Genomic DNA, 23,229 nt, shown 5'->3' on the forward strand with positions numbered 1-23,229 from the left:
GCAATTTTTCGTAACTCACAGCAGCAGACAGTATGTGCAGAGAGTTACAGTTGACGACACTGAATATGTTGTTGTTGTTGTTGTTAAGTTTTTTCATGACAACTGAAAGCTGCAAAAATTTGGACGTGAGACGAGCTATTTCCTACAGATTGATCAAGGCGAACGCTCAATCCAAACAAGATGTGATGACAAGACGGAGAGTTGCTAGCGTATCCAAATGCATGGATTTTGCCGAAAATAAAAACGCGCTTGCCTTCAATTTTGGTAATCATTCAAAAGTTATATTTCTTTATAAACGACGGATCTCATTATCAAATAAAAGTTTTAGATAAGAAATATTCTCTTATCGAAATGTAGGTGAAAATGTAAAACAAAATTTGAAAACGGGGTTACATTTTCAATGACTAATATTTTTTTTCAACATGTACAAACATAACGTTTAAAAATAATGTATTTACAACACGTATCAACATATCAATCGGTACTGTATACCGTTTTAAAGAGCGGACTGTTTCTAACGAAGCCAATTGCCTCTTGCTACGCTGTCCAGAATCAGTAGGCATTGCACAGCTCATGAATGTCACAGGCGTAGATTATTACAGTGCTTATCCAAATAACCGTCGTGCAGGTAAAGTTTGTCAATAATGATTGTCCAAACGCCTTGAAGTTAATTTTCGAAAATTCTCTCAGAAAACTTGAGTGTGGTTTGCGTGGAAAACGTCGGACTCTTCACTATTTTTCCCGACAGACTCAACTTTACCGAAGCTCGAGATTCCTGTCGAAAAATCCATGGTTCTCTGGCTGACGTGTCAAACGAAGCTCGAAGTCGAGGACTTGCCTCGATGGTCAATGAGTCTATTGCCTATGTTGGTTTGAGCAATGAGGGTAACCAGCGTCTTTGGAAAAATGAATTCGGTACACTCGCTTATTTTCATTTTAATGATTAGAAAAAAAAAAAGATTTATATTACTTATCATCAACGAGATGTACAAAAAAGGTGATCTGCTGTCGTGCCACGATTATAGAGCCTGGGATTCTGGTGAGCCGTCCCATTCACGCGGTTGCGTTGGATTAATTCAAGCCGACTACAAGAATGATCCTGTTTGGCGCGTTGTACCTTGCGCCACGAAACTTCCATACATTTGCGAACTACCTAAATTCCGAAGTCTTACGAACCACAAACGTGTTGGAAATTTTATGTGGGGAAGATGAATTGGTCAAGGTTAAAATTAGTCAAAGAGAAAATACTTGTTTGTAATATGTACTTTTTTCATATTTATATATATATATACTCCAATGAAATCAATCGATATTTACAAATATACGAACTACATATAGGTTTACGTCGCTCGGGACGTGCAACATCACGAGAAGCAAGAGAAAATATATAATATCTCATCTGTTTTACCACTTTTCTTTATACGTCCTATTTTTTTAATTTGCGTTAAACGCACGCGCATTTTCTTCTCCCTAAAAATTATGTACATATACGTGTATTATGCGTTTTCGTCTTTTCATAAAAATCTCCTTTTTTTTCAATAAATATAGGACGCACAAACTTTTTCTATCGATAGGTAAATAACATCATTCGTCTTTTATCCAGTTAGAGTCGCCTCCTTTTTTTGCTTTACTAGGATTAGGATAACTTGCGACTTTTCTCTCACCAAGTAACAGCTGTACTTGGCATACTAGAACATTTTTTTATATATCAATGGGCTATCACGAAGCCCTCCTTGTCGTTTTTTCGTTTCACATACCAATGAGAAATACTGTTGGTGATCATGCGATAAGTATCTTATAGCGACTAACGGAAGCATCGTTTACAACCTGGACTACAAAATTTTTGTTGCGTTTATGGACATTTATTTATCAACGACGAGGAGCTTTTTGTATTTGTATAAAAAATGCAAAATTCTCTTCTACTGGTTTTTTCTTTCGTATTTAATATTTAATTATTATTATTACTATTATTATTATTATCATCTGCACACGCTTGTAGCCCACTCGAAATACGAGCATTCATTTCTCTTTTCTTGCAAAACAAGAAAAATTTATTTTAACGTAAGTACTAGCACTCTTTTTTTGATCATATGGTTTTTCGCGATACTGAATAAACAATGCGATGGTACTGCAGCGTATTTTTGTGGCTAAATACATACCGCCGTGCTTTTATAAAAGTACAAAATTATCAATTCAAGATACGTATAACAAGATATTTGGTCAGAAATAGTTCCTTTCATCTTAGAATTACATATTTTGCTTCCTCATCGTCTGCCTTAAAAACGCTTTTATTTTAACTTTTCGACCAAAGCAAGGAGTTCTTGATTAAAAAATATACTTTTTAAGGGTGTCATCCGCTTATTGCGAGTGACTTTTTTTTTTTAATCTGCTGCAGTTGACATGCGGACCGTTAATCTAAGGTACAGCTAAGCACACATTGCCTGTATTTTTGTTCTTTTGCATAAACCATTTATAAAAGTTCATAAGTACAAAATTGCCTATAAGAAGTACCAAGCGATCTTTGAACGCCAAAATTATTTATCTTTTGATAAATGTTTCATTTCCGTTAGCTAAATAGGTAAAAAATCTGTAAAAATTAGATTTTTCAAATTTTGGTGCGTTATTGTTACAAATTTAAAAAGTCTGTAATAAATTAGTATAAAGTAAATCGTATAGAAATCAATCGTATTAAAATCATGTCTAGCCTATGCCAAAAAAATGAACATGGGATAAAAAATTATTGGCACAGTCGAGTCAATTTAAAATCTAAACTAATGGCTAAAAAAATAATCAACACGGCTACTTTTTAAGTACATTAAAAAGAAACTAGTTTCAGCATTAGAAACTTAAAATAAAATAAATCGAATTATGTAAAGGTCGAGAACCAGTTACAAAAAATCATTTCCTTGGTTACTTTGCCATTTCGGTATAAACTTACAAAGGTAGAAAAAAAGTGGAATGTCGAAATCGCGATGCATGATCGTTGTATGTTTCAGTCTGTTTAAAAATACACGCCAAACAATTAAAAACGATAAAACCAGAATAATTTTTTTTCATATAAAACCTATAAAACAACACGTTGCGATTGCTTAAAAAATATCAAAGAATCGATAAAATGCGGAAAAAGTCTTCATGTTACAATTTAATCTTTATCACTTGCCCCATTACCAACGTAGGCAGCTAATTGTTCCGAAAGCTGATTTACCTTTCGTTGAAGAATCGTCTGCTTCTCTTCCAAAACTGCAATCTATAGACAAAACAAAATTTTCATAAACACACGAAAAAATTGTTGAAGATAACGAATTGTTGTGGTACCCACTCTATCTAGGAGCGGAGCATAAAGGTGATACGGGATGTACGCAGGCATACTAGTCGCAGGAGATGGAGATGGCTGTTCAGAAGATGGAGTTGGCTCGGTTTTATGAGACTTTTCCTTGTCTCTTTCTTTTTCTTTTGGTTTGTGATCGTCTCCATCCAAGTCTTGCTTAGGAAAAGCCTCAGAGTTGTTTGCTGGTGACGTAAGCCTATAAAAATGATGTATGATTCATTCTTAGTGGCATAAATCTTTCAACAGATATTTTCATCTTACCACGAAAACACGCGATCCTTTTTGGTTTCTCCTTTATCTGATTTCTCCATGTTTCCTTTTTTACGTTCTATTTGATTTAATTTTAATTCTTCCATCCACGGCGCTTTCTTTAATTTTACCATAAGTCCATCATTTTCATCCTCTTTAACGGTTTGTTCCATAACATCCGCATTACCATTAGTCATATTATCCTGTTAGAGAAGAGGGTACAATAATCATCAATAATATAACACATCATAATAAACAAGACAATAAATGAATTTAGCTTTGTAATATTACCATGGCTGCTATATTATTAGCACCAGCAGGTGCAGTTGGTGTGGTCACATTGTGTCTTAAATGTTGCGCAGAGGGTAATCTTCGTCGTGGAGCTTTTGCCCTTGATGCCGTCAAGTGTGAAAGAGGTCCACCTTCCCCTCTCTCGACTTCATCCAATTCTTCACCTAGTTCAGTTCCTGCATTTCCATTGTTATGACTAACGTTACTGTTGTCAACTACCAAACGTTTTAAACTTGATACCGAAGTATTCGATGTTTTTTTGTCGGTTGTTACGCTGCTAACTGACAAGGATGAGGATGATGCGAAAGCTGAACTCTTTTTAACTATATTGTCGGAACGCTGATTTTTTACTTCTAAACTTTTCCTAATATTAGCCGTTTCTTTTTTTTTCCCAATTTGATGTTTTACAAGCGATTTCGGTATAGACATTTGGTTTATCGGACCATCCGTAAACTGTTCATTTTTCACTGTTATCACTTCCACAAAATTATCAGGAAATAATCCAACTTGACCCTTAAGTTCTCCCTTCCACCAGCCTTTATCCGGTGCATCTCTTGACATCAGTGTAATGACATCACCCTCAGCAATAGTAAGTTCATCTTCATTAGCAGCTTCATACGGGTAAAGTACTCTGCAATATTCTTTCTTATCTTTACTTTTATCTGTTTCATCTGTTATTTCAGGAGACGAAACAAAATTTGAAGGGAAAACGCCGATTCTTCCTTTGAGTTTACCTCGCCACCAGCCCTCTTCTACCTCTCCTAAATATTCAATAGAATCATCTGGAATAAGCTTGAGCTCGTCATCGTTGCATGGCTCGTAGCTAAACATCACTCTGCACACCCTCCTTTCGGATCCATTTCGCAGGGTAACTTCACCGTCGTGCTTCATTGTAGCACTCTTATCACTTCCTGCATTATTTCTGGCTGCCTCCTGCGGATCCAGCACCTGTGTAAGATATAATAAACAATAATGATAATAATAGTTAGCAACAGAGGTCTGAAAAATAAAGCTACATGCCCGTACTTTGACAAAGTTGTCGGGAAACATGCCGCGCTTGTCTCTCAAGGTGCCTTCCCACCAACCCCCAATTGTTACTTTGATGTCTTTGATGATGTCACCTTTACGTATGGTGAGCTCGTCTGGCTCTTGTGCCTCGTAGTTGTACTCCACCAAAGCCTCCATTTCTCGGGGATCCTCCTTCTCTACTAATCTCCTCTTCCTTTTCTCAATCCCCGACCTGTTATTACACCTAAAACAGGAACAAATGAGACAACACATATCACAACACGCCCAAAAATGCAAATAAAAATTTTTAGCCAGTAAAAATAAGGCGCGCGACCGATAAAGTATTCGTCATGATTGAGTCAGTATTATCATCATCGTCACCCTACTCCTTTCGTATACCGATCGTCATCGCCGTACAGCGGACAAGTATAGATATCAAGATAAAAAGACTGAAGATTAATGAAATAACGGAGAAAACGTATAGGTACTCTTATATATATACGCCTAAGATAAACAATAACATTATAGGATTAGCAGAAGCAACGGTAGGTAGTGCCAGCAGTAGAGATGACAATTATCTTTGACGAGTATATGATAAAAAAAAGGTACTTGTAAAAGTTCAGTATATAAATCTTCGTACTTTAAATATACGACGACGCAGTTACCCCATGTTTCACCTTTACGATCTATTTCTGGGGATAGGGAATAAGTACAAAATAGCCTAGGTGTACGTGTATCCCAGGCAAGTGCGCTGATTTGACAGCAGTATGAAATAACACGACGCCGACGCCATGTTAAGCCTCCTCTCGATCTATTCGCACATATGCACACAACTGTTGTAAGTAGGCAAGTATTTTTTTACATATAGATATAGGTGTATACCTCTATGTGTAAAATGTACCTACAATTTCGTTTCGATCTCTCTCGGGCTTGCACTTCTAACCTCGCCCCCGTCTTAAGCACAATTTTCTTTTCCTTCGACCTACTTTATTATTTATTAAGCAGGTTATTGACACTGCATCGGTTCTTAAGAGAGTATAAGTAGTGAGTCTGATACACTAACTTTTTATTAGTCTGCTATTTAACTGCTATCAAGTGTCAATCGGAAGGGCGCTTTATTAACCCTTTGACGACCAACGGCCGATGACACACACATTATACACCAACCGTCAACATAGAGCCAATGATTTACAATGCAAATACATTTGAAGAATAACAGTAACACGAACTAGTTAAAACGAGCACTGCAGAAGATAATGAGTAAATAATCACCTCGATTATTCGATGATGACAATCCTCGGGCCCCCCGATACGACAAAGAATTTATTCACTCGGCGGGATGACATGTCCTCAATCCGTGGCAGGAGGCGGCTCTCTTTTTTTTGCACTCTTCCTTCTTTTTTTTTTTTTTTTTTTTTTTTTTGCACTTTCGCACTCACGTCACATTTGGTTGTCTAATCTAATACTTCAAGGAAAATTGCTGACGGCAAACCTTAGTCCAACAATGCTACTTACACGAATAGTGTGCCCACTGTTTTCTACTGGTTCGAGCGTCCCGTCGCGGCCGAGCGGTCGAACTACACGCAAATTTTTTTTTTTTTTATTCGAGAAGCACGTACTACGTAGGGGTATGAAGAAAAAGAGGAGGGGATTCGGGCTCTGTGAACACTCTCCGCGAGAGCAACTTTAATACTTTAATATGCGCTATCAAAAAAATATTAAAAACTGCGGAATCGCTAGCAGGTTTAGCAGTTGCTTTGCAAAAAAACTGTCGGAAATTACAGTTTTTTGCAAAAAAACAAAAATGATATGAGCTGGCGGAAGAGCAGAAAAAATGGTTATTTTATAAACGGTTGCTATGGCTTTTGGGGAAAGTTTACGATTCTATTATCGGTCATAGTAATTGATTGGCTAATAAGTACTGAAATTCGCAACAGCCTTTGCAAAATAAATTATTTGTCATGATTGTGCAAAGTATCTATGCAGTACTAAGTTTTCGTCTCGAACTATTTTTCGTACCGAGGGCACACCAGCCTCTCAAAAAAACGCCCGAGGTAGGGGGAAACTACCATTAAAGCACACTTTAATAACGATAACTGATGGTATAAGCTAAAAATATTAATGTTCTCGGTAACATATCAGTATATTACAAAGTATCTTGCATTCTTTTTACGGGTAGTGTATTTTAAATGTTAGTTAGGAAGAGCAAGAGGGAGAGAGGAACCATTCAAAAACATAGTTATTCTTTTTCTTCAATGAATGTAGACATTTGATACTTTTTTAAAAACAAATAATTTATAATTTAATACACCTTTGTAGACACCATTACATTGTCTACGTGCTCTCATTTTCAGAGAGACAAAAGAATCACAGTTATAGACCAGACATGTCAATCATTTAAAAAAATAATTCTTGCACTGAACAATTTTTTTAAAATATTTCCAAACTGATCAGATGAACCTGATTTTTTTTCTCATTAAATAACTTTCATCCTAACATCCAAATTAAATGCAGAAGCATTAAATTATGTATCTATACAACGTTGTGCACATTCATTGTTTTGTGCCAACACATACAGAAAAAACAATATACAAAGAAACGCATTCACCAAAAATACATTTGTGTTTACATTGATTAAAAAAAAATAAGTGTATGGTTAAACGCTTCGATAGACAAAAAAAATTGACAGCATGAAAACTAATTTCAACTCTACTGTAATGCATAGATGCAAAATAATAAGCTGCAATGCATCTAACTCTTTATTACTCTTTTCCTTTGTATTATTTCTAAGTAACATTATTTTTAGCACTAGGTTATAACACGAATCATTACATCAAATTCTTTTTTCCCATAATAGTACTAATACGAGACTTTCACTAGTTTGATTCAACAATTTTTTTTTCCTGCATAAATATCTCTTCTATCGATGCGTATTTTTGCTGCCACCATACATGTATATATATATTTGTTTTCTCATTATTTGCTTTTTGTAGTCAAAATATTATTTATTTTCTGTAAAATTAAAAATATTTTTCGTTTGTTGAGAATCAAGACTTACTCGATCAAACACATCGACCACATTTATTTAGTTGGCACGGCTTTTTTTATGACAAATGTTGATTGGAACTTACGAAAAAAAATCTGTCGCGATTTACTTTTGCGAGAGACATATAGTGTTTGAGATCACAAATACTGCAGCTTGATTTAGCAGTCATAGTTAGCATCATTATCGTTACTATTATTTATCAACTACTGAAATTCTTTGTTACTAGTCACTGAAGAAGATTATGAACTGTTCTACGTTTATTTTTATCAATTTACTAATTTTTCCACATAAGCTAATGTACTTGGCTAAATGTGCATGGTGGTGATGGGTGTTTAGTCCATTTTTTTGTTTTTACTCAAAAGCTATAATAAACATTGTTTTAACGAACATTTTGAAATACAATTTTTAAGAGGCAGTGAGTGCTCCAACTTGTATGTATATATGAACGAGTGTGCTCTTTAACTTCAACATTAAAATATATTGTAACTTACTTCATTTTTTAAAAACTTTTCTACTTCGGAAAAAGTGAGTTTCTTTGAACAGTTAAAAAAAAAATTACAAGTAACATATATCAATGGAAATAAAAAGGTCGATTAGTAAATAAATAAATATATATATTTAAAATAGTGAACTTGCGAGTAAGACTAATTTTTACATTACACAGAGTCGAGTAGATTATAAGATTTAATGTTTTAAAAATATGAGTGTGCACGAGATCGAAATTTTAAAAAACGATTATAATTTAATTTTCACTGGTGATACATACAGTCAATACACATGCAAACTATTGTTAGATTAATAATACGCGTACTAGAATAATTTTTTTTTCCATGAACTTTCTTAATCACTCTTACAATTGATAAACATCGCATTTCCTTTGACCGTTAGAAAACTTGATGATAACACATTAATGAAACACACATATCCTTTCGCCCCTGCCCACAATTAATTTTATTAGGTAATCTGCTCTTTTGTTGCAGCTTTTAACAGACGGAAATTTTATACGAGTGCGGCATCAGCCAAGATTCTTCTTTTGTTAAAATAAAAGTAAGAAAATGAGGAAGAGAATAGTCAGTCAGCAAACAACGTGTGCTACTTTTATTTATTACTTTTAAAATCTTGCGACGTCGAGTCCAGATTTTCTGATTTGTACCTCCTGAGTAGCTTTCTATTATCAGGTTCGCCAGCTGCCTCTGGACGAAACTTTCTTTGCTCGAAGCTCTCGCATAACGACTCGTTTTGTATTTGCTGGACTATTTTATTGACGACGATCTGCTGTTCGGTTTTACTGCCTTGTGTTTGTCCAGCATCTATGAATTCGCGCGTCGTCAAAGGTTCGTCGCTTTTGCTACCAGTCGGTGAGTCCTTCTCTTCAGCTATTCTTGGCAACTGACTCGAGTTCGACATTGAGATCGGCACATTCGCTATGTTAATCGAAATCCCAAGGCCGAGCTTCGAATAGTCGACGATTGACTTCTGCTGCTCCGATTTTTTGTCCAGTTTATTATTACTGCTATTACTGGTATTGCAGCAACTAACACCCGTGACATCGTCCTTCATTTGACTGGAAGTTAAACCAGCATCGCTGCTGCTGCTGTTGATGTCGTCCGAACTTTCAGGGTACGTACTCTGGGCTATGCTCACACGAGGCGTTACTTTGACTACGCTGTTGGCCAACGGCGATATCGACGTTTTCGTTTCAGCCGAACGTGGATGTAGCCGATCTGGACTCAAAGCACGTCGCAGGAGGGGCGAGCCGGGCTCAGCAGACTTTGGACGGCTGTACGCCTTTTTCTGGCTATTTGGCGTCGATAGCGAAGCGCCTAGAGTAAAATATTGTTAATTATCAGAGGCTGGAGAAATTTTGTAACGCACAAAATAAACAATGATCTTACCAGGACTGTAAGACTGTGTTGTATTGGAGCTGCCAGGCTGATGGCCTGTGGGGAAGGCAAGGGGACTAGGACTTCGCGTCGGACTGGCCGGGATGGGCGAAGGACTTGGCGTGCGAGCCAGCGGCGAGAGGGGAATGTGTCCGACGGATTTGCGCCGATTCGGCGAGTGTATATTCTTGGCTGCGGTGTGCAGTTTGTGCTTGAGCCCGTGTAACGTGCTGGGTCTCTGGTAATGGGCCTGGCTGCCCAAGTTGCTGGTATTGACAGAGTTACCAGAGCAACTGCCACTGACGCTGACCCCATGGTTGCTTCCACCAACACCACCACCGCTGCCACCGCCGACACCACCGCTGCCACCAATCGAAGTATTCGAGCCAGGTGATGATGAATTTGGACTTGAGCTTGGACTCGAATGAGCTACACAGACGTTACGAAAGTAAATAAGCTTGTAAAAAGGAACAAATCTTTACGTGAATGAGCGCCAATTTCATGTTTACCCGTTGAGTTGTAAGACTCTGCACTGGGACGGTTTGGTGCTCCTGTTGGGGACGGAAAAAGCGCCGATATATCTTGCTGTTGTTGTCTGGCAAATGCCTGAAAGGATCGCGTGGGCGTCACCATTGACGGTGAACAGATTCCAGCTGCCATCTGGAAATTATGATTCAATAATCTTTCCAGCAACGTTGAAAAAATGTTTTTTGGATATCAGTGGATAAGTTTTTCAAATGCCACATCATTAAACAATAATAGATAAGGATTATGAATACGTGATGTGTGAAGGGAGAAATAATAAAAAACGAAAATCAAACAAAAGCATACCATAAGGGGTGGTTTGCTGTCACTGGGTAGTATGGGTGCAGACAAGGGAGAACTGATACATAATGGCTGCAATGAAAAATAATAAAAACTGTCCTTAGTGCCGTGTTTAACTATCTTAATGTCGATGTGCAAATAAATGCCTTGTTTGTGGGTATTAGGTATAGTACTATATAAAAATTAAAAAATGAAAGTTTAACGATGAAAAAAAAAAAATCATAATAAATTAAACAGAGCCATAATTGTGCTAAAATTTCACAGATTCCCTCTGAGTATACCTGCTGCATCTCAGCACTAGCTCGTTTGGAGCTTATCTTTCTGAATAGCGAGGTCTTGCGTTTTTTGTCGTTGTGATCTCGCTTCTGTTTGCGCTGGCGCTGATGCAGTGCTCGCCTGGCCATTTTACTCTGGGCAGGCTCCCGCTTGCGACCTCCTGTCTTAATACTGGTATTCTCGAGTGGCGTACTGCGCAAAGTTACGTGATCACCGCCGCTTAACATCAACTGCAGTACTTGCGTATGATACAGGCCCTGAACTGGCTCGCCGTTTATGTGAGTGATGAGGTCACCGGGACGCAAGCCAGCCTCAAACGCCGGGCTCGATGAATCGACTGCCATGACCAAATGGTGCATGGTGTAAAAGTCACTGTCTCCGTAGTAGACTCTAATTGTGTGGACAGTGAATCCAAAACCGTTCGGACCTCGGCGAATGATTATCGGAGGCTTCAAGCTCATTACCAGGGGACTCAGTTCCCGACACGGCGACGTATCACGCGACGAGGCCGTTGATGAACCCCCGGGAGACTCTATTGCTTGATTTGCACCAGCAGCCGGATCTAAAACAAGCAATACGGGCATTTCAATAAGGAATAATTTTATGAAAAAAAAAAAATAAATAAATCACGTCTCAATAATTAATGTATATTGAATACATACATGAATAATCACCCGTTGGTATTACTAACGAAAGACCGCTGGTGGACGCTGATTTGATTACAGACCGTGATTTTTGCTTACCGGTAGGTAAAAGCGGAAAAGCTGTGAAAGACTCAAAAGAGTCCGTACTAGAGCCGAGCTTATCTTCGGTTGAGTCTCTGTGAGCAGCCATCAGATCGAGCCTGTAAAGAAAAGTTAAAATTCAGAGCAACATATTTAGAGAAGAAAAAAATATAAAAAATTACGGTATGCATATACTATGGTAGCAAAATAAAATGCAAAAACGTTGTGTATTTTGTGATAAAATTTTAATGTTAAAAGGATAACACAAACAAATAAATAAAAATAAAGCGCAGAAGCAGCCTACTGCGGGGACTCACGTGTTGTTACTATCATCATCGAAGGAAATACTGAACCTGGGAAGCTTGTCTCGCGAATGAACAAATCGCTTTCTCTGGATCTGAGGACTGATGTCATCCGACTCGGTTTGCGAGCTTTCGGGTGTACTGTGATACGGACCAGATGTATTGGGCCCAATGGGAGTAGACAGTGGGGGTGATGTTGTTTTTTTTCCAGTTGACTGAGAGTCTGCGCTCGAGCTCTTTTTTAACTTAACAGCTGATGGGACTAATGATTTTGGAGGCTCGCTTTGCACGACAGGCTTCTCCACAACAATTTCTTCCGTCTTGGAGAGGGTTTGTACCGACGAGACAGGTGAATTTAAAGTCAACTGAGCCACGGTTCTTTCCAGTTCATTTCGAAACAGTTGCTTTTTCAAAGAATCTGGCTCAGTTTCTGACTGGTTCAAATTTGGCAGCTGCGTTTGTGAAATTTTGCGAGACTGCGGCGAATACGAGGAAAAGGAACCAAATAGGGGTGAATCGTCGGTATCGTCCGTTTCATCACCAAGATCGTGGTTATAACGATCCATCCGCGCTGAAAAGATAAATACTCATAATGTTGGTGAGCTATAAATATCAGTGAAATGTAAAAAAAAAATTATTTTTACTATCGAAATAACTAGTGTCCTCTTCATTTGCTAACTGAGGAACGAACTCGGCTTTCTGTCTTAAGAGGGTGTTCCAATTGACTCCATAGAAATAAGGGTGTTCTTTGACTTCGTGCGAGCCTCCCGTTCCTAAACGTTCTCGAGGACTTTGTTGTAAAAGAGCTGTTATGATGTCTTTAGCTTCCGGTTGTACAGGCCAGTCGTCTTCTTCCGGCCACTCGATATCATCTGAAAAGATTTTTTCAACAAATTATTTCATACTTCATCCCTACCAATGGAGTATATACCATACTGGTTACATTGGTATATTAACCATTGACTGTGTGAGCAAACAGCTCCTCCGGTGTTTCTCCAAAAAATGGAACGCAGCCAATAAGGAACTCGTACAATATGATTCCCATAGACCACCAGTCGACAGGTTTCCCATAGCCTTGACGGAGAATTACCTCGGGAGCGATATATTCAGGTGTACCGAAAACTTGTTTATCAGAAAATTGTCTGGTATCTTTTTCGATGTAACCCTCGTATAAATTTGTGGCAACTAAAATGTATTTAGATCGATTATATTGTAGGTAACTTGTATATTTAACAAATGATACAAAATTCCCAATAATCAATTACTTACGAGACATGAGACCCATTTTGCTTAAACCAAAGTCCGTAAGTTTTATGTGACCAAGAGCTGTAATTAACAAGCTGGAAAAAAAAAATTTGTAACAATGTATTCAAAAATATCTGCGTTTTTAAGATTGATTTCAGAATCAGCAGGCGCTTACTTGTCGGGCTTCAAATCACGATGAACAATCCCGTAACTGTGTAGGTATTCAACGGCTAAAACAGTTTCAGCAAAATAAAATCTTGCCATATCTGGAGGTAGAGGGCCGATGTTTTTCAATAGAGTAGCACAATCTCCGCCTTCAACGTACTCCATTACCAAACATAGGTGTTTCTGCAATAAAAATGTATGATTACAGTAATGCTAATAATATAAAAAGAGCTTTTAACTTTTTTTACAATATGCATATATATATATATATATATATATCAAACCTTTGTTTCAAAGCTGCAATACATGGAAACTACAAATGGATTGTCAGTAAAGCTCATGATGTCGCGTTCGGCAAATACTTGCTCCACCTGATTTCTCAGCATCAAATTATTTTTATTTATCTTTTTCATGGCAAATCGTTGTCTTGTCGATTTTTCCTTGACCAAATAGACAGCTCCATATGCTCCATTACTGATAAGCTTTAGTATTTCGTAATCACTCTCGCAAGGAACCCGTTGCTGGATCCTCTCCTCTTCCTTTTGATTGGGACTCGATGACGTTAGTTGCAAATTGCTATCGTTTGCATTTGCCGAGCCCTCAAGTTTGTTCATTTCCTCTTGAAGTTCTGAAATAAATAGAAAATAAATAAATTAATGTCCGAGTGTTAAATACATCGAATATGAATAAAGGATCTTTAACCCACCAGAAATGGGATCACGATTCAGAGACAGTTTATTAATGATATACTGCGGAATGTCTTTTTCTATACCAATTGTGACTTTAGCTTGGCCTTCGGCTTGCTCGAGCAGGTGATAAAATTCTTCCGGGTCGAATTCGAGACACTCGAGTAGTCGTGCCGGCCGCGATATGATCAACAGTAGCTTTTTTATCAGACCAGTCAGACGCGTTGCGGCTTCAAGTGATTTGTCTTTGGTCTGTGAAAAAAAAATATTTTTCAAAAAAAAAATATTTAACTGTTATGCAGCAAAAAAAAATTTTAATAAATCCAACCTCTACTAGTAGATGCTCTAGATTCTCGCTCATCTCATAAAAATATCTCGTAGTAATGAGTTTTTCTTGAGACTTTTGTAAACAGTCACGAGCCATTTCGATCACTTGATGGTGGACGAAGCGCAATATCGGCAGAGAGTCTTGAGCCATTTGATTAACGAGCTCGTACTCATCAATGTCTTTGTTTTCATTAATAAAGTTCGTCAAACGCTCCTCCATTTGTTGAGTGGCCTAATTAATTATCGTAAGAAAATAGCGATGTTAATAATATTAACAATAAATAATAAAAGTAATATCAACGCATTTCAGGTATCAATAAATTGTTCAAGACTATTCCGAAATCGTCGTCGTCAACACTCGGATAGGCAAGATAATGCAGATCCATAAATTTGTTTAGAAAAATTCATGGGAAAATAGTTAGATGATGTTAAAGTAATACATGCTTTAAAACAAATATCTAAAATATTTACATTGAAACACCACCATTTGGATAACAACCGATCTAATGACACGTGTATTTCAGCTCTAAAGTTTTTGAAAATTAAGTAATATTTCGCTCTCAAAAGCAAAAAATAAACTTGCGAGAAAAACTTTGTTGTTTGAGTTTCCAACACAATGCTAAGGTAAAAAAGAAAAGAGAATGAAAAAATACACCGTCAAGGTGAAAACAAAAGTAACGACTGGGTTATCTTGGCACTTTGCCAGTATCGTTGAAGGGTGGGGGGGAATAAATATAAAGAAATATAAACAAGAAAGAAAAAGAAACTGACCTTTGGAAAGCGTTCCTTGTACATGGTGTTCATCATGACAATTTCACAATCAAGTATGGGCGATCGACTGGGAGAGCTGAGGCTTCGAGATCTCGGCCTGTGAAGGGGTGAACGCCTACCTGCCTCGTCCTCCAAACCAGCACCTGCTATGGGTACACTGGGAAAGCCCGGGTGTACCGAGGAGCAAGGGGTCCCCGGTTTCGAGAAGTGACAGGATAGCATGCGCAGCTCCTCCTTTGTTGGGATATTGGGCAACTGGTGCAATCGCTCCTGACTTGAGCATTGTGACTGTAAATTTAAAAAATAAAAAAAAGGTAATAAAAATACACTTGAAGTAGAGCAAAAAAGTTCCTCTGATTTAATGAAAGGCGTAAAAGACGTAAATCTTACCGAAACATTACTGGAGCCAGGAGTGGTACCATAGCCACTGGATGGTAGACTAGCCACGGACCACCGTCTCCCGTCCGCAGAGTTGGTGGCGCCTCCACCGATCCTGCTTTTCAAACCGAAACAATAACAGCATGGCTTTACAATTAATTACTACTGCAACTAATACTACATTAGTAAATTAATTTTCATTAAATTAAGCAATACATGTCTTTAACCGGTGGCAGATCTATCAAAGATACCTTTTTATCGGGACGAAGACAAAGTGGGGACTGGACGACATCCTGGGGCTCTCTAGAGGACTTCCCACAACCGGGACAAAAGCTGGTACGAAGAAATGAAAAAATTTACAGAGATTCGTTAAAATGAAAGTTTTAAAAATACTAGAAACAAGAGCAGCAAGTTGCTCTATAAAAAGCAAGAGTCAATCAATTAATCAATCGATCGTTCGTCGAGATAAAAAAATTATAAGATAAAAAAAAAACAAAAAAGGCAAGAAAATAAATAAATACAACTGGCAGATCATCGCGCCGTTGTCGCGTACAGTAAGAAAGAACGAGAGATGGAGCTCACTGCCAAAAGAGCTTTGCGAAATTTTTGTCAACATACCAACGACTCAATCTCGAGGCCGTCGACTAGGGTACGCTTAGTTACTCAATTACATATTAGTTTAAAGTTTCAAAGTATGAAAAATAAAAAAAAATAAAAAAAAAAATAATCAATAAATATGTTGACATGTGAGACAAGTACCTGACAGGGGAGAGTGACATCGTGGAAGTGTAGGCGACGTCGTTGCGATGAAAGACTTGCGATGGGACGCTTTATTGGCCACTCGTCTCGGTACGTTGAAGTCTCGCTAAATAAATCAAAGGTATATTTATGACAATGGCAATAATAATAGTAATGTTTCTTCAATTATTGTTATTGTTATTATCCGATGCACTGGTACAATTGCATAGTGTAAATGTACTTAATTACCATGTGAATAGACAGAGACGGGGCGGACTTTCCAATGGCAGAGTTGCGCATACGGAGCAAATTGGAGAGCTCGGTGCTGACTGTAAAAACGAAAAATTAGTTTTTCGTACTTGGTAACTGTGACAAATATTAATAAAAAAAAAAACTTTATTTATTACTCAGATTGAAACTTGTAGATAGTAAGTGTATAGTTCTCGATGTATCTTTTACCGCGCGAATCCCGGTGTATTAGTTATACATGTAATATGTAATGGACACATGATGCATACCCGATTTGATCGGAGCTTCCTTACTCTCGACTTTGGGGGCTGAGAGAAGCCGCCTGTGAATCACTTGGCCATTATTGTGCTCCGGCTCCATTTTCGCATTGCTGGTGAGACCGGCGGTATTGGTGGCGATGCTCGTTGCACCAGCAGTGGTGGTAGCAGCAGAAGCATCGGCAGCGGCGGCAACCTGATCGGTTTCGGCTTGATCGTAGACCAAGACTCGGGCGGTCGTGGTGTCGTGGGCGCGCAGTCGAGGCCTGCTCGGTCTATTCCTCGTGTGGTCCATTTTTTTTTTTTCTTTCGTTACGATCACGATTTCTTCGCCGCAGCTTCTTCTCTTCCTCCCGACTCCCACCGCCCCTGCGCCTATCAACAAGATTCATAAATGGCCTTTTTTTTTAATCCAACTATTTTGGCATTTTGGGGCCATTGTCAAGTAATATCGAAGATGATGAAAGTATTCCCAAGGAGGGCCACTCGATATTTCTCGCGAAATTATTTTCTAAGGTATTTATAGAAACTAGTCGCTGCAGCAACTCAGACAGGTATTATATAGTGCCCAGTGTATCCGCGTGTATTACAATTTAATACCGACGCAGTGGTATATATATACTTAATACACGTATAGAATCTCCAAGCGCCACCGAGTCCATCTAATGTGTATAACGACAATTTTCAACTCGACGATACCCGAAAAATAATATTTTAGCAAACCGATGCTGTTAAAACATTGCACGGCAGTTTAATACCGATTCGCGTACCTTTAGCATAAAAGATTTCTACGTTTCTTATGTTGCACATATTATAAATGTGCCTCCTTTCAAAAGGGGTAATGAAAACATGAAATAAAATTGTGACGCGTAACAACCTTTTATTGCAGGGTTAAGTGAAAAATTACCAAGTACATTCGTTCTTTTTTTTTTTTTTTTTTTTTTTTTTTTTCCAATGTTCCCAAGATTTGTGAAAAACGTAGTGAAAACCTAAAAAACTTTCAAAAAAGTGTATCTCACGCCTCATATTCCTGGAAACACGTGGAAGAGTAAGGGCTTTGCTTTATCTCGAAAGGTGAGCGATAGGTAGGTAAGCACGCCTTTTTTGTGCAATTACACATTATCGATGCTCAACAAGTGAAAGATGCACTTTTACTTCAGCTGCACACGAGTACTTACGCACAAAGTTAAAATTATTTCTTTGAATGATTATAGGGTATACATGTCATGTTCGCATGTTGGCACGCGTACTCGAACAATAGTATGTTTCACTGGATTACGTGTCAGTCATTGAACAAGGAATCACGTAAGTACCTAGTGTGTGGTTTTTTTATATTTTTTACTTTGAAACTGTGACAAATTTTACATTATAATTGCATTGCACTTTAACACGGCAAAATTTGTTTATTTACTTTTTTTAATAACAATAACAGTTATCACCATCATTATTAATATTAATCAATTATTAATCGCTTATTCGGCGATTGTCTATAAGTACTGAATTATGAAAAGGTATCATCTTGGTGATGTAACTATATATGTAAGATCACTTGATGCAGGTTTCGAAATATTTTTTCACTTACTTGTCAAAGTGATCGAGAACGTGCGGTGTACTTTGACGTCGAGAGAAAGAACCAAAGTAATACATCGAGACGATATTTAATTCGAGACTAATTGAAATTAATACTGGGTTTTTTCGCTTGTTTCTATATAGGTACCCTCAAACAATCAGAATATAAGCTTTACACACATTAAAATTAACTATTTGAAGTTGGGGTTTTATTTATTTATTTATTTTTTTTTTTTTTTTTCTGTTGAATCAAAATTAATTTAAAGCAGCATGAAAAATGATATTAGAATATACGGTATTGAATTAATTATCATTAGAAGGACAGTCAAAATCAATCTTTAAAGAATAATATTAGTTACAGATTGAAAGAAATCGTCATGCCATTGTCGTTATATCCTGTGAGTATAGGACACTTGCACCACTCGGTTGATAAAAAAAAAAAAATTAAATACATCATTTTTTAATTTAAAAGTAGTTAAAATGAAGTATTGTCAATACAACATATTGTATAGTGTTAAGAATCAAATTGAAATTTTTTAGGGACAAGTTGTAGGGATTCCTATGTGATCTTGATAAAAAAAAGTCCGCTCTCTTTAATGAAATTTCACGAAGCTTTGTACGAGGTTTAGGAGAAAAAAAAGCAAAATATTTCAAACCTCCAAAATAGCTCAATCAATGATATAATTATCTTGAAAATTTATGATAAAAAAAATGGGCATGTAATTATACAGAGCCATTTACGGGATCGCAACTAGGGCAGGAGTAACTACTCATTGTTATTCAACAATTAAAAATGAATGAAGCTCGGGAGCAATCAAGAGGTCATTGGTCGTATGCGGCCATAAGATAAGCCGCGTACAAGCAGGCCACAAAGACTTTGCCGAGAATGTAAAAAATACGTTTGCAATTTTTCATGTAAATTTACATTTGCATAAGCGTATAGGTATATACATGGTGGGCACAGATGACTCTCTGCAGCGGACGATTTTCGGTACTTGTTCGAAAACCATAAAAAAAGAATTTTTGACATTATCTAAATACTATCCAAATATGACCATCCCATATTGCTTTTCTTACGTTTGACATTTTACAGCTGCGGCGAGTAAACTGAGCAATTTGTTTGAGCTGACGCGATCCGGTGACGAGGTACAAGGACAATAACATGATCTGACACACAATATATATGCGTATAAAATCCATTCACGTGAAATAAGTATTTAATTTCGTATTTCAGCCGTGTTATCTATGCACATATAGGTACATCTACAACTACTTACATATCTTATCCGAGGAGCCTGAAAACTGCTTATATCCGTATCCCCACTACGACTCACGTTACTTTTTTTCAAGATGAGCCAAGGCTACTTTTGCACACGAAAAGTTCTTCCTGCACGAAACAACCATTTTTTTGGGGTGAGATTTTGCCTGACTGTTTTTTTTTTTGTTTCAACGAGTTTTAAACTGACCGGACTACCACATTGTAGTAACCCATGTTCGTTGCAGGATATATATATAGACGGAAAGTTATCGAAGCTTTCACCGATGAAACAACCATGAGTACCATTGACCATTCATTCATCACTTTCTAATGATATATACGTGCACATCTCTCTCACCTGTTTCGTCTCTTCTTATAGGTATACATACTCACCAACTAGCGCACACACAAGTAACATATTAAAATATGGTATTGCAATTTAATTTTTTTTTTTTTTTAATATGAAAACGCTCAGAGCTTTGGTACATGTGTACGTGTGATTATCATGAGAAATATCCAAAAAATAACAAATAAAACAATAATAGTAACTGTGATCAATAGTGACGTTTTCCTCAAGGCTAAGCTTTTTCATCCCAAATTTTAAACTACAGGAGAGCAGAAGGAACAATATAATGACAGCAAAAAGTGCCACTGATATGTACTCAAGACTCGTAAGTTTCTTTTTACTTTCGAATTTGTGTACCTAGGCTTAACCATGGCATAAGTCTCGCGGATCAAACATTTATCCATTTTATTTGTTTTTTTTTTGCAAGTAACCATGCGTCAATAAACGTATTCAACCTAGCGCAATGAAGATTCCGGGCTTTTGTTGTGATTGAGAAACATTTATAAACCCAGCATCCCTTGCTATCGTCATTGTAACATCAATGAGTCACTCTTACATCGTGATTTGTCAGACTTGTGCTTAAAAAAAAAAAAAAAAAAAAGACGAGAGGTGTGTCCGTACGTAGCAGGTATACTACTACTGCGCATGTGACGTCATCCCATGTGAAATATTTAGAAATACATCTCATCCTATGGGAGAACAATATAGCTTTTGAATAAAAAGTTACAGATGTTACCTACTTATACTTTCCTTCATTGTTTCATACAAAATTATACCAAATCCTACATTATGTGCGTACGATCACGCGCGCTCCTACATGGCATGTGTATTACACAGTTAACTGCGCGGATACGGGTACTGATGATAATAATAAAATTCGTGTTGTTACATTAGGATTTTTTTTTTATATAAAATGGTACTGTTTGAAAAGCAACAGTGAATTCAAATGGGAAATTCAAGTAAATTTTTTAATTATTTTGATTACAATTAAATATGTAAACAAGTTTATGATGTTTTGAAAACTTTTTTTTTTTTAAATCTTTTCAACGCACAATGCGCACAACCTTACTATAAAACGCCAGAACGTATTAATTTTTTCAGTATCAAGTTAAGAGAATTAGCATCCCAGACAGTACATTTTTTTACCAATAATCCAAGTGCTATGATTTCCTCTTTTCCAACTCAAAGAGGAAAGACTTTTCACTCGGGCATTGAGATTTCGCGTATAAAAGGTCGCGTTTGTACTAAATTACATTGCACAATGTAATATCACTCCAAATACATGAGTATGGTATTTACGTATAAGTATAGAAGACGATAAGGAAAAGGTGTAAACATGAATATAATTATATAAGTATACCTATTTACAGATTCATACATGGTACATTTCTTCAAATACGTTATGTTGCAACTTTTTCTAAAAATATAACGCATTATTCGTGGTGGAAATTTTCTTTTAAACTGCTTGTGAATACACTACTCAGTAAAATCAAAGGATCATGTATTGAAAGAGGAAACAATTAACCATTCCTTAGGAATATTTTGCACTATTGGTTGATAAAAAATTTGACGTACAATATACACGACAGTATCAGAAAAAAAATTGTTTTCTCCAGGTGTTACAAAATCCATGAAGTGACGGTGTCAAAGACTACCCTAATTTTCAAGTAAACTCACAAAACGATAGGCAAAGGGGAGGAAAAAAAAAGTTTACGCCTTTCACGCCCTGCACGCATGTAGATAGTACCTAAATTGCACGTGAATGTCATTGAGAGCTTGCGGTGGAACTCCACCCCCATGGATATGACAAGGGTCCGAAAAACAAGCAACCCTGTGACTACGTATACGTATTGATTTCTTAGGAGAATTTGAAAAGTTTCTTTTATTTAATCACCCCGAGTAACAAACAAAAAAAAATGTATCGCAAGCAATGTCTCTGTTTGTTCTTTTATATTCTTTTCTCTCTGTAAAGGTAGTCTGCTACGTTAAAGGTAAGTATAAATATATACCTGTGGGTAAGATTTTTCTCCTACCTTGACGGGGCGCAGCTCCCTCGAGGCGAACGAGGTATATGGGTGGTGACTTGGTGCGGTGATATGCAGGAGCAAGCAAGCAGGCTGCAAGTGATGTGGGCGTTAATGAAGCCTGACTCGAGGATCGCGGGGGCGTCGAGGTGATGGCCTTACCGTTTGGCTCGCTCCGAGCCGCCAAACAGCCACCACCTGCACAAACGCTTCATCAGCCATTTCTCGCGCTCTCTTTTTTTTTTTTCTTTCTCTTCTCGACACAATGCCCAAGATTCGGTACACCTTCCACTGGAGGATCTACAGCTGAAGCTTTTCGGATCAGGTCACTGATGGTCGTGTCTCTTCTGTTGACTCTTATACTTCCAAGTATAGTAAGTAGGTATATTCACTCTCTCTCCGAAAGGTGTTTAATGTATATATTGCCGAGGATGAGAAATGATCGAGTGCGACGGCGAGTATCGCATCACCCACTCCCTCGGAAAGCTATCGAGCGACTGATTCACCAGTTCACCACTCATTTTGTTGTGTGTTTGTGTACTTATATATACACTGTTTTCAGGGGGGGCTTAAGAGGATGAGGAGGCTCTCTCTCTCAATATTCTCTCGATGGAATTGGAAGCGCGCGAAATTCAAATGCTACAAAATTGAAAAATAATAATACTCGCGTCTCAACTTAAAAAAATAATTCTTAATGCTATGTATACGTTATAGGAAATTTACCTTCTCTGTCGAAAATAATATGATACAAGCATGTTACATTAACTACCCCATCACATATGACTCCGCACAATTTTCGTTCGCTACATAACTACACTTTTTTTTTTATTATTTATAATGTCATAATGCCTTTCCAGTACATGACTAGTCCTTCACAGTAATCGTTATTGCTATAATGAAAGAGGTGAACTTACATACTCTAGTGGCACAAGGTTCTAATTTTAATATCTAATGTGGAAATTCAAGTAAAATGGCTTATTCAAGATTGTCAACATAGAATTACTCTATAAATAAATAAATAAATAAATAAATGAATGAAAAAATAAAGTCATGAACGAGGGTGACCTAGGGAATAAAGAAAATAGATTACCATTCAAGAACTCTTTTTAAACGTGTAAAACGAAAAAAATCTTAGTTTTAGGCTGTGAGATGGATATTTAAAGCTCAAAAACAAAATTCAATTTGGGGAGTACCAGAACTTTTAATGGATAATTACGTGCAACATTAACAACTTTTTATCTGCTTTCGTTCTTTTTTTTTTGTTTTGGAATTTTAGTCATCTC

The 23,229-nt window shown here is 37.2% G+C and overlaps 3 protein-coding genes across 9 annotated transcripts; 1 reads left to right on the forward strand and 2 right to left on the reverse strand.

Annotated features, from left to right (window-relative positions):
- The first annotated feature begins 42 nt into the window (after window positions 1-42).
- LOC106637377 (uncharacterized) lies at window positions 43-1,365 on the forward strand. Its single transcript, XM_014350144.2, has 4 exons — window positions 43-264; window positions 503-628; window positions 691-915; window positions 998-1,365. The coding sequence occupies exons 1-4, from the start codon at window positions 66-68 to the stop codon at window positions 1,210-1,212; spliced, it is 765 nt and encodes a 254-aa protein (XP_014205630.2). The 5' UTR covers window positions 43-65; the 3' UTR covers window positions 1,213-1,365.
- On the reverse strand, window positions 1,298-6,471 carry LOC106637422 (uncharacterized). 4 transcript variants are annotated; one of them, XM_014350197.2, is made up of 6 exons: window positions 6,149-6,471; window positions 4,895-5,108; window positions 3,869-4,816; window positions 3,590-3,780; window positions 3,320-3,524; window positions 1,298-3,247 (listed from the first exon to the last, which is right to left on the reverse strand). In XM_014350197.2, the coding sequence occupies exons 2-6, from the start codon at window positions 5,051-5,053 to the stop codon at window positions 3,143-3,145; spliced, it is 1,608 nt and encodes a 535-aa protein (XP_014205683.2). In that variant the 5' UTR covers window positions 5,054-5,108; window positions 6,149-6,471; the 3' UTR covers window positions 1,298-3,142. The 4 variants fall into 4 exon arrangements, with proteins under 4 accessions (XP_014205683.2, XP_014205681.2, XP_089451424.1 ...); XM_014350195.2 differs by having other exon boundaries at window positions 4,895-5,120; XM_089595298.1 differs by lacking the exon at window positions 6,149-6,471 and adding an exon at window positions 5,940-5,992 and having other exon boundaries at window positions 4,895-5,120.
- A 673-nt stretch (window positions 6,472-7,144) lies between these two features.
- Window positions 7,145-22,422, reverse strand: dop (microtubule-associated serine/threonine (MAST) protein kinase dop). Of its 4 annotated transcripts, none has more exons than XM_089595123.1 (21): window positions 21,956-22,422; window positions 16,762-17,124; window positions 16,493-16,572; window positions 16,265-16,370; window positions 15,757-15,838; window positions 15,518-15,620; window positions 15,128-15,415; window positions 14,358-14,588; window positions 14,050-14,281; window positions 13,628-13,971; window positions 13,354-13,526; window positions 13,203-13,273; window positions 12,891-13,118; window positions 12,578-12,805; window positions 11,949-12,504; window positions 11,569-11,750; window positions 10,912-11,468; window positions 10,637-10,702; window positions 10,315-10,465; window positions 9,818-10,234; window positions 7,145-9,745 (listed from the first exon to the last, which is right to left on the reverse strand). In XM_089595123.1, exons 2-21 carry the CDS (start codon window positions 17,042-17,044, stop codon window positions 9,021-9,023), a joined length of 5,103 nt encoding a protein of 1,700 aa, XP_089451249.1. In that variant the 5' UTR covers window positions 17,045-17,124; window positions 21,956-22,422; the 3' UTR covers window positions 7,145-9,020. The 4 variants fall into 4 exon arrangements, with proteins under 4 accessions (XP_089451249.1, XP_089451250.1, XP_089451248.1 ...); XM_089595124.1 differs by having other exon boundaries at window positions 11,985-12,504; window positions 15,518-15,623; XM_089595122.1 differs by having other exon boundaries at window positions 15,518-15,623.
- Window positions 22,423-23,229: the final 807 nt, after the last annotated feature.

Source organism: Copidosoma floridanum, unplaced genomic scaffold (assembly GCF_036245765.1).
Source record: "Copidosoma floridanum isolate Cflo_tuat_1 unplaced genomic scaffold, Cflo_Japanese_pri ptg000025l, whole genome shotgun sequence".
Classification (NCBI taxonomy): domain Eukaryota; kingdom Metazoa; phylum Arthropoda; class Insecta; order Hymenoptera; family Encyrtidae; genus Copidosoma; species Copidosoma floridanum.

Excerpts from the sequence above, each read along its gene's own strand:
- LOC106637377 (XM_014350144.2), top strand. The coding sequence starts at position 66 with ATGTTGTTGTTGTTGTTGTTAAGTTTTTTCATGACAACTGAAAGCTGC. Across the intron at positions 265-502 it reads CGCGCTTGCCTTCAATTTTG|AGCGGACTGTTTCTAACGAA; the intron begins GTAATCATTCAA and ends ACCGTTTTAAAG. Across the intron at positions 916-997 it reads TCTTTGGAAAAATGAATTCG|GTGATCTGCTGTCGTGCCAC; the intron begins GTACACTCGCTT and ends TGTACAAAAAAG.
- LOC106637422 (XM_014350197.2), bottom strand. The coding sequence starts at position 5,053 with ATGGAGGCTTTGGTGGAGTACAACTACGAGGCACAAGAGCCAGACGAG. Across the intron at positions 3,781-3,868 it reads CTAATAATATAGCAGCCATG|GATAATATGACTAATGGTAA; the intron begins GTAATATTACAA and ends CTTCTCTAACAG. Across the intron at positions 3,248-3,319 it reads ATGCTCCGCTCCTAGATAGA|ATTGCAGTTTTGGAAGAGAA; the intron begins GTGGGTACCACA and ends TTTTGTCTATAG.
- dop (XM_089595122.1), bottom strand. The coding sequence starts at position 17,044 with ATGGACCACACGAGGAATAGACCGAGCAGGCCTCGACTGCGCGCCCAC. Across the intron at positions 15,416-15,517 it reads CTGGCTCCAGTAATGTTTCG|TCACAATGCTCAAGTCAGGA; the intron begins GTAAGATTTACG and ends TTAAATTTACAG. Across the intron at positions 12,505-12,577 it reads GGACACTAGTTATTTCGATA|CGCGGATGGATCGTTATAAC; the intron begins GTAAAAATAATT and ends TTATCTTTTCAG.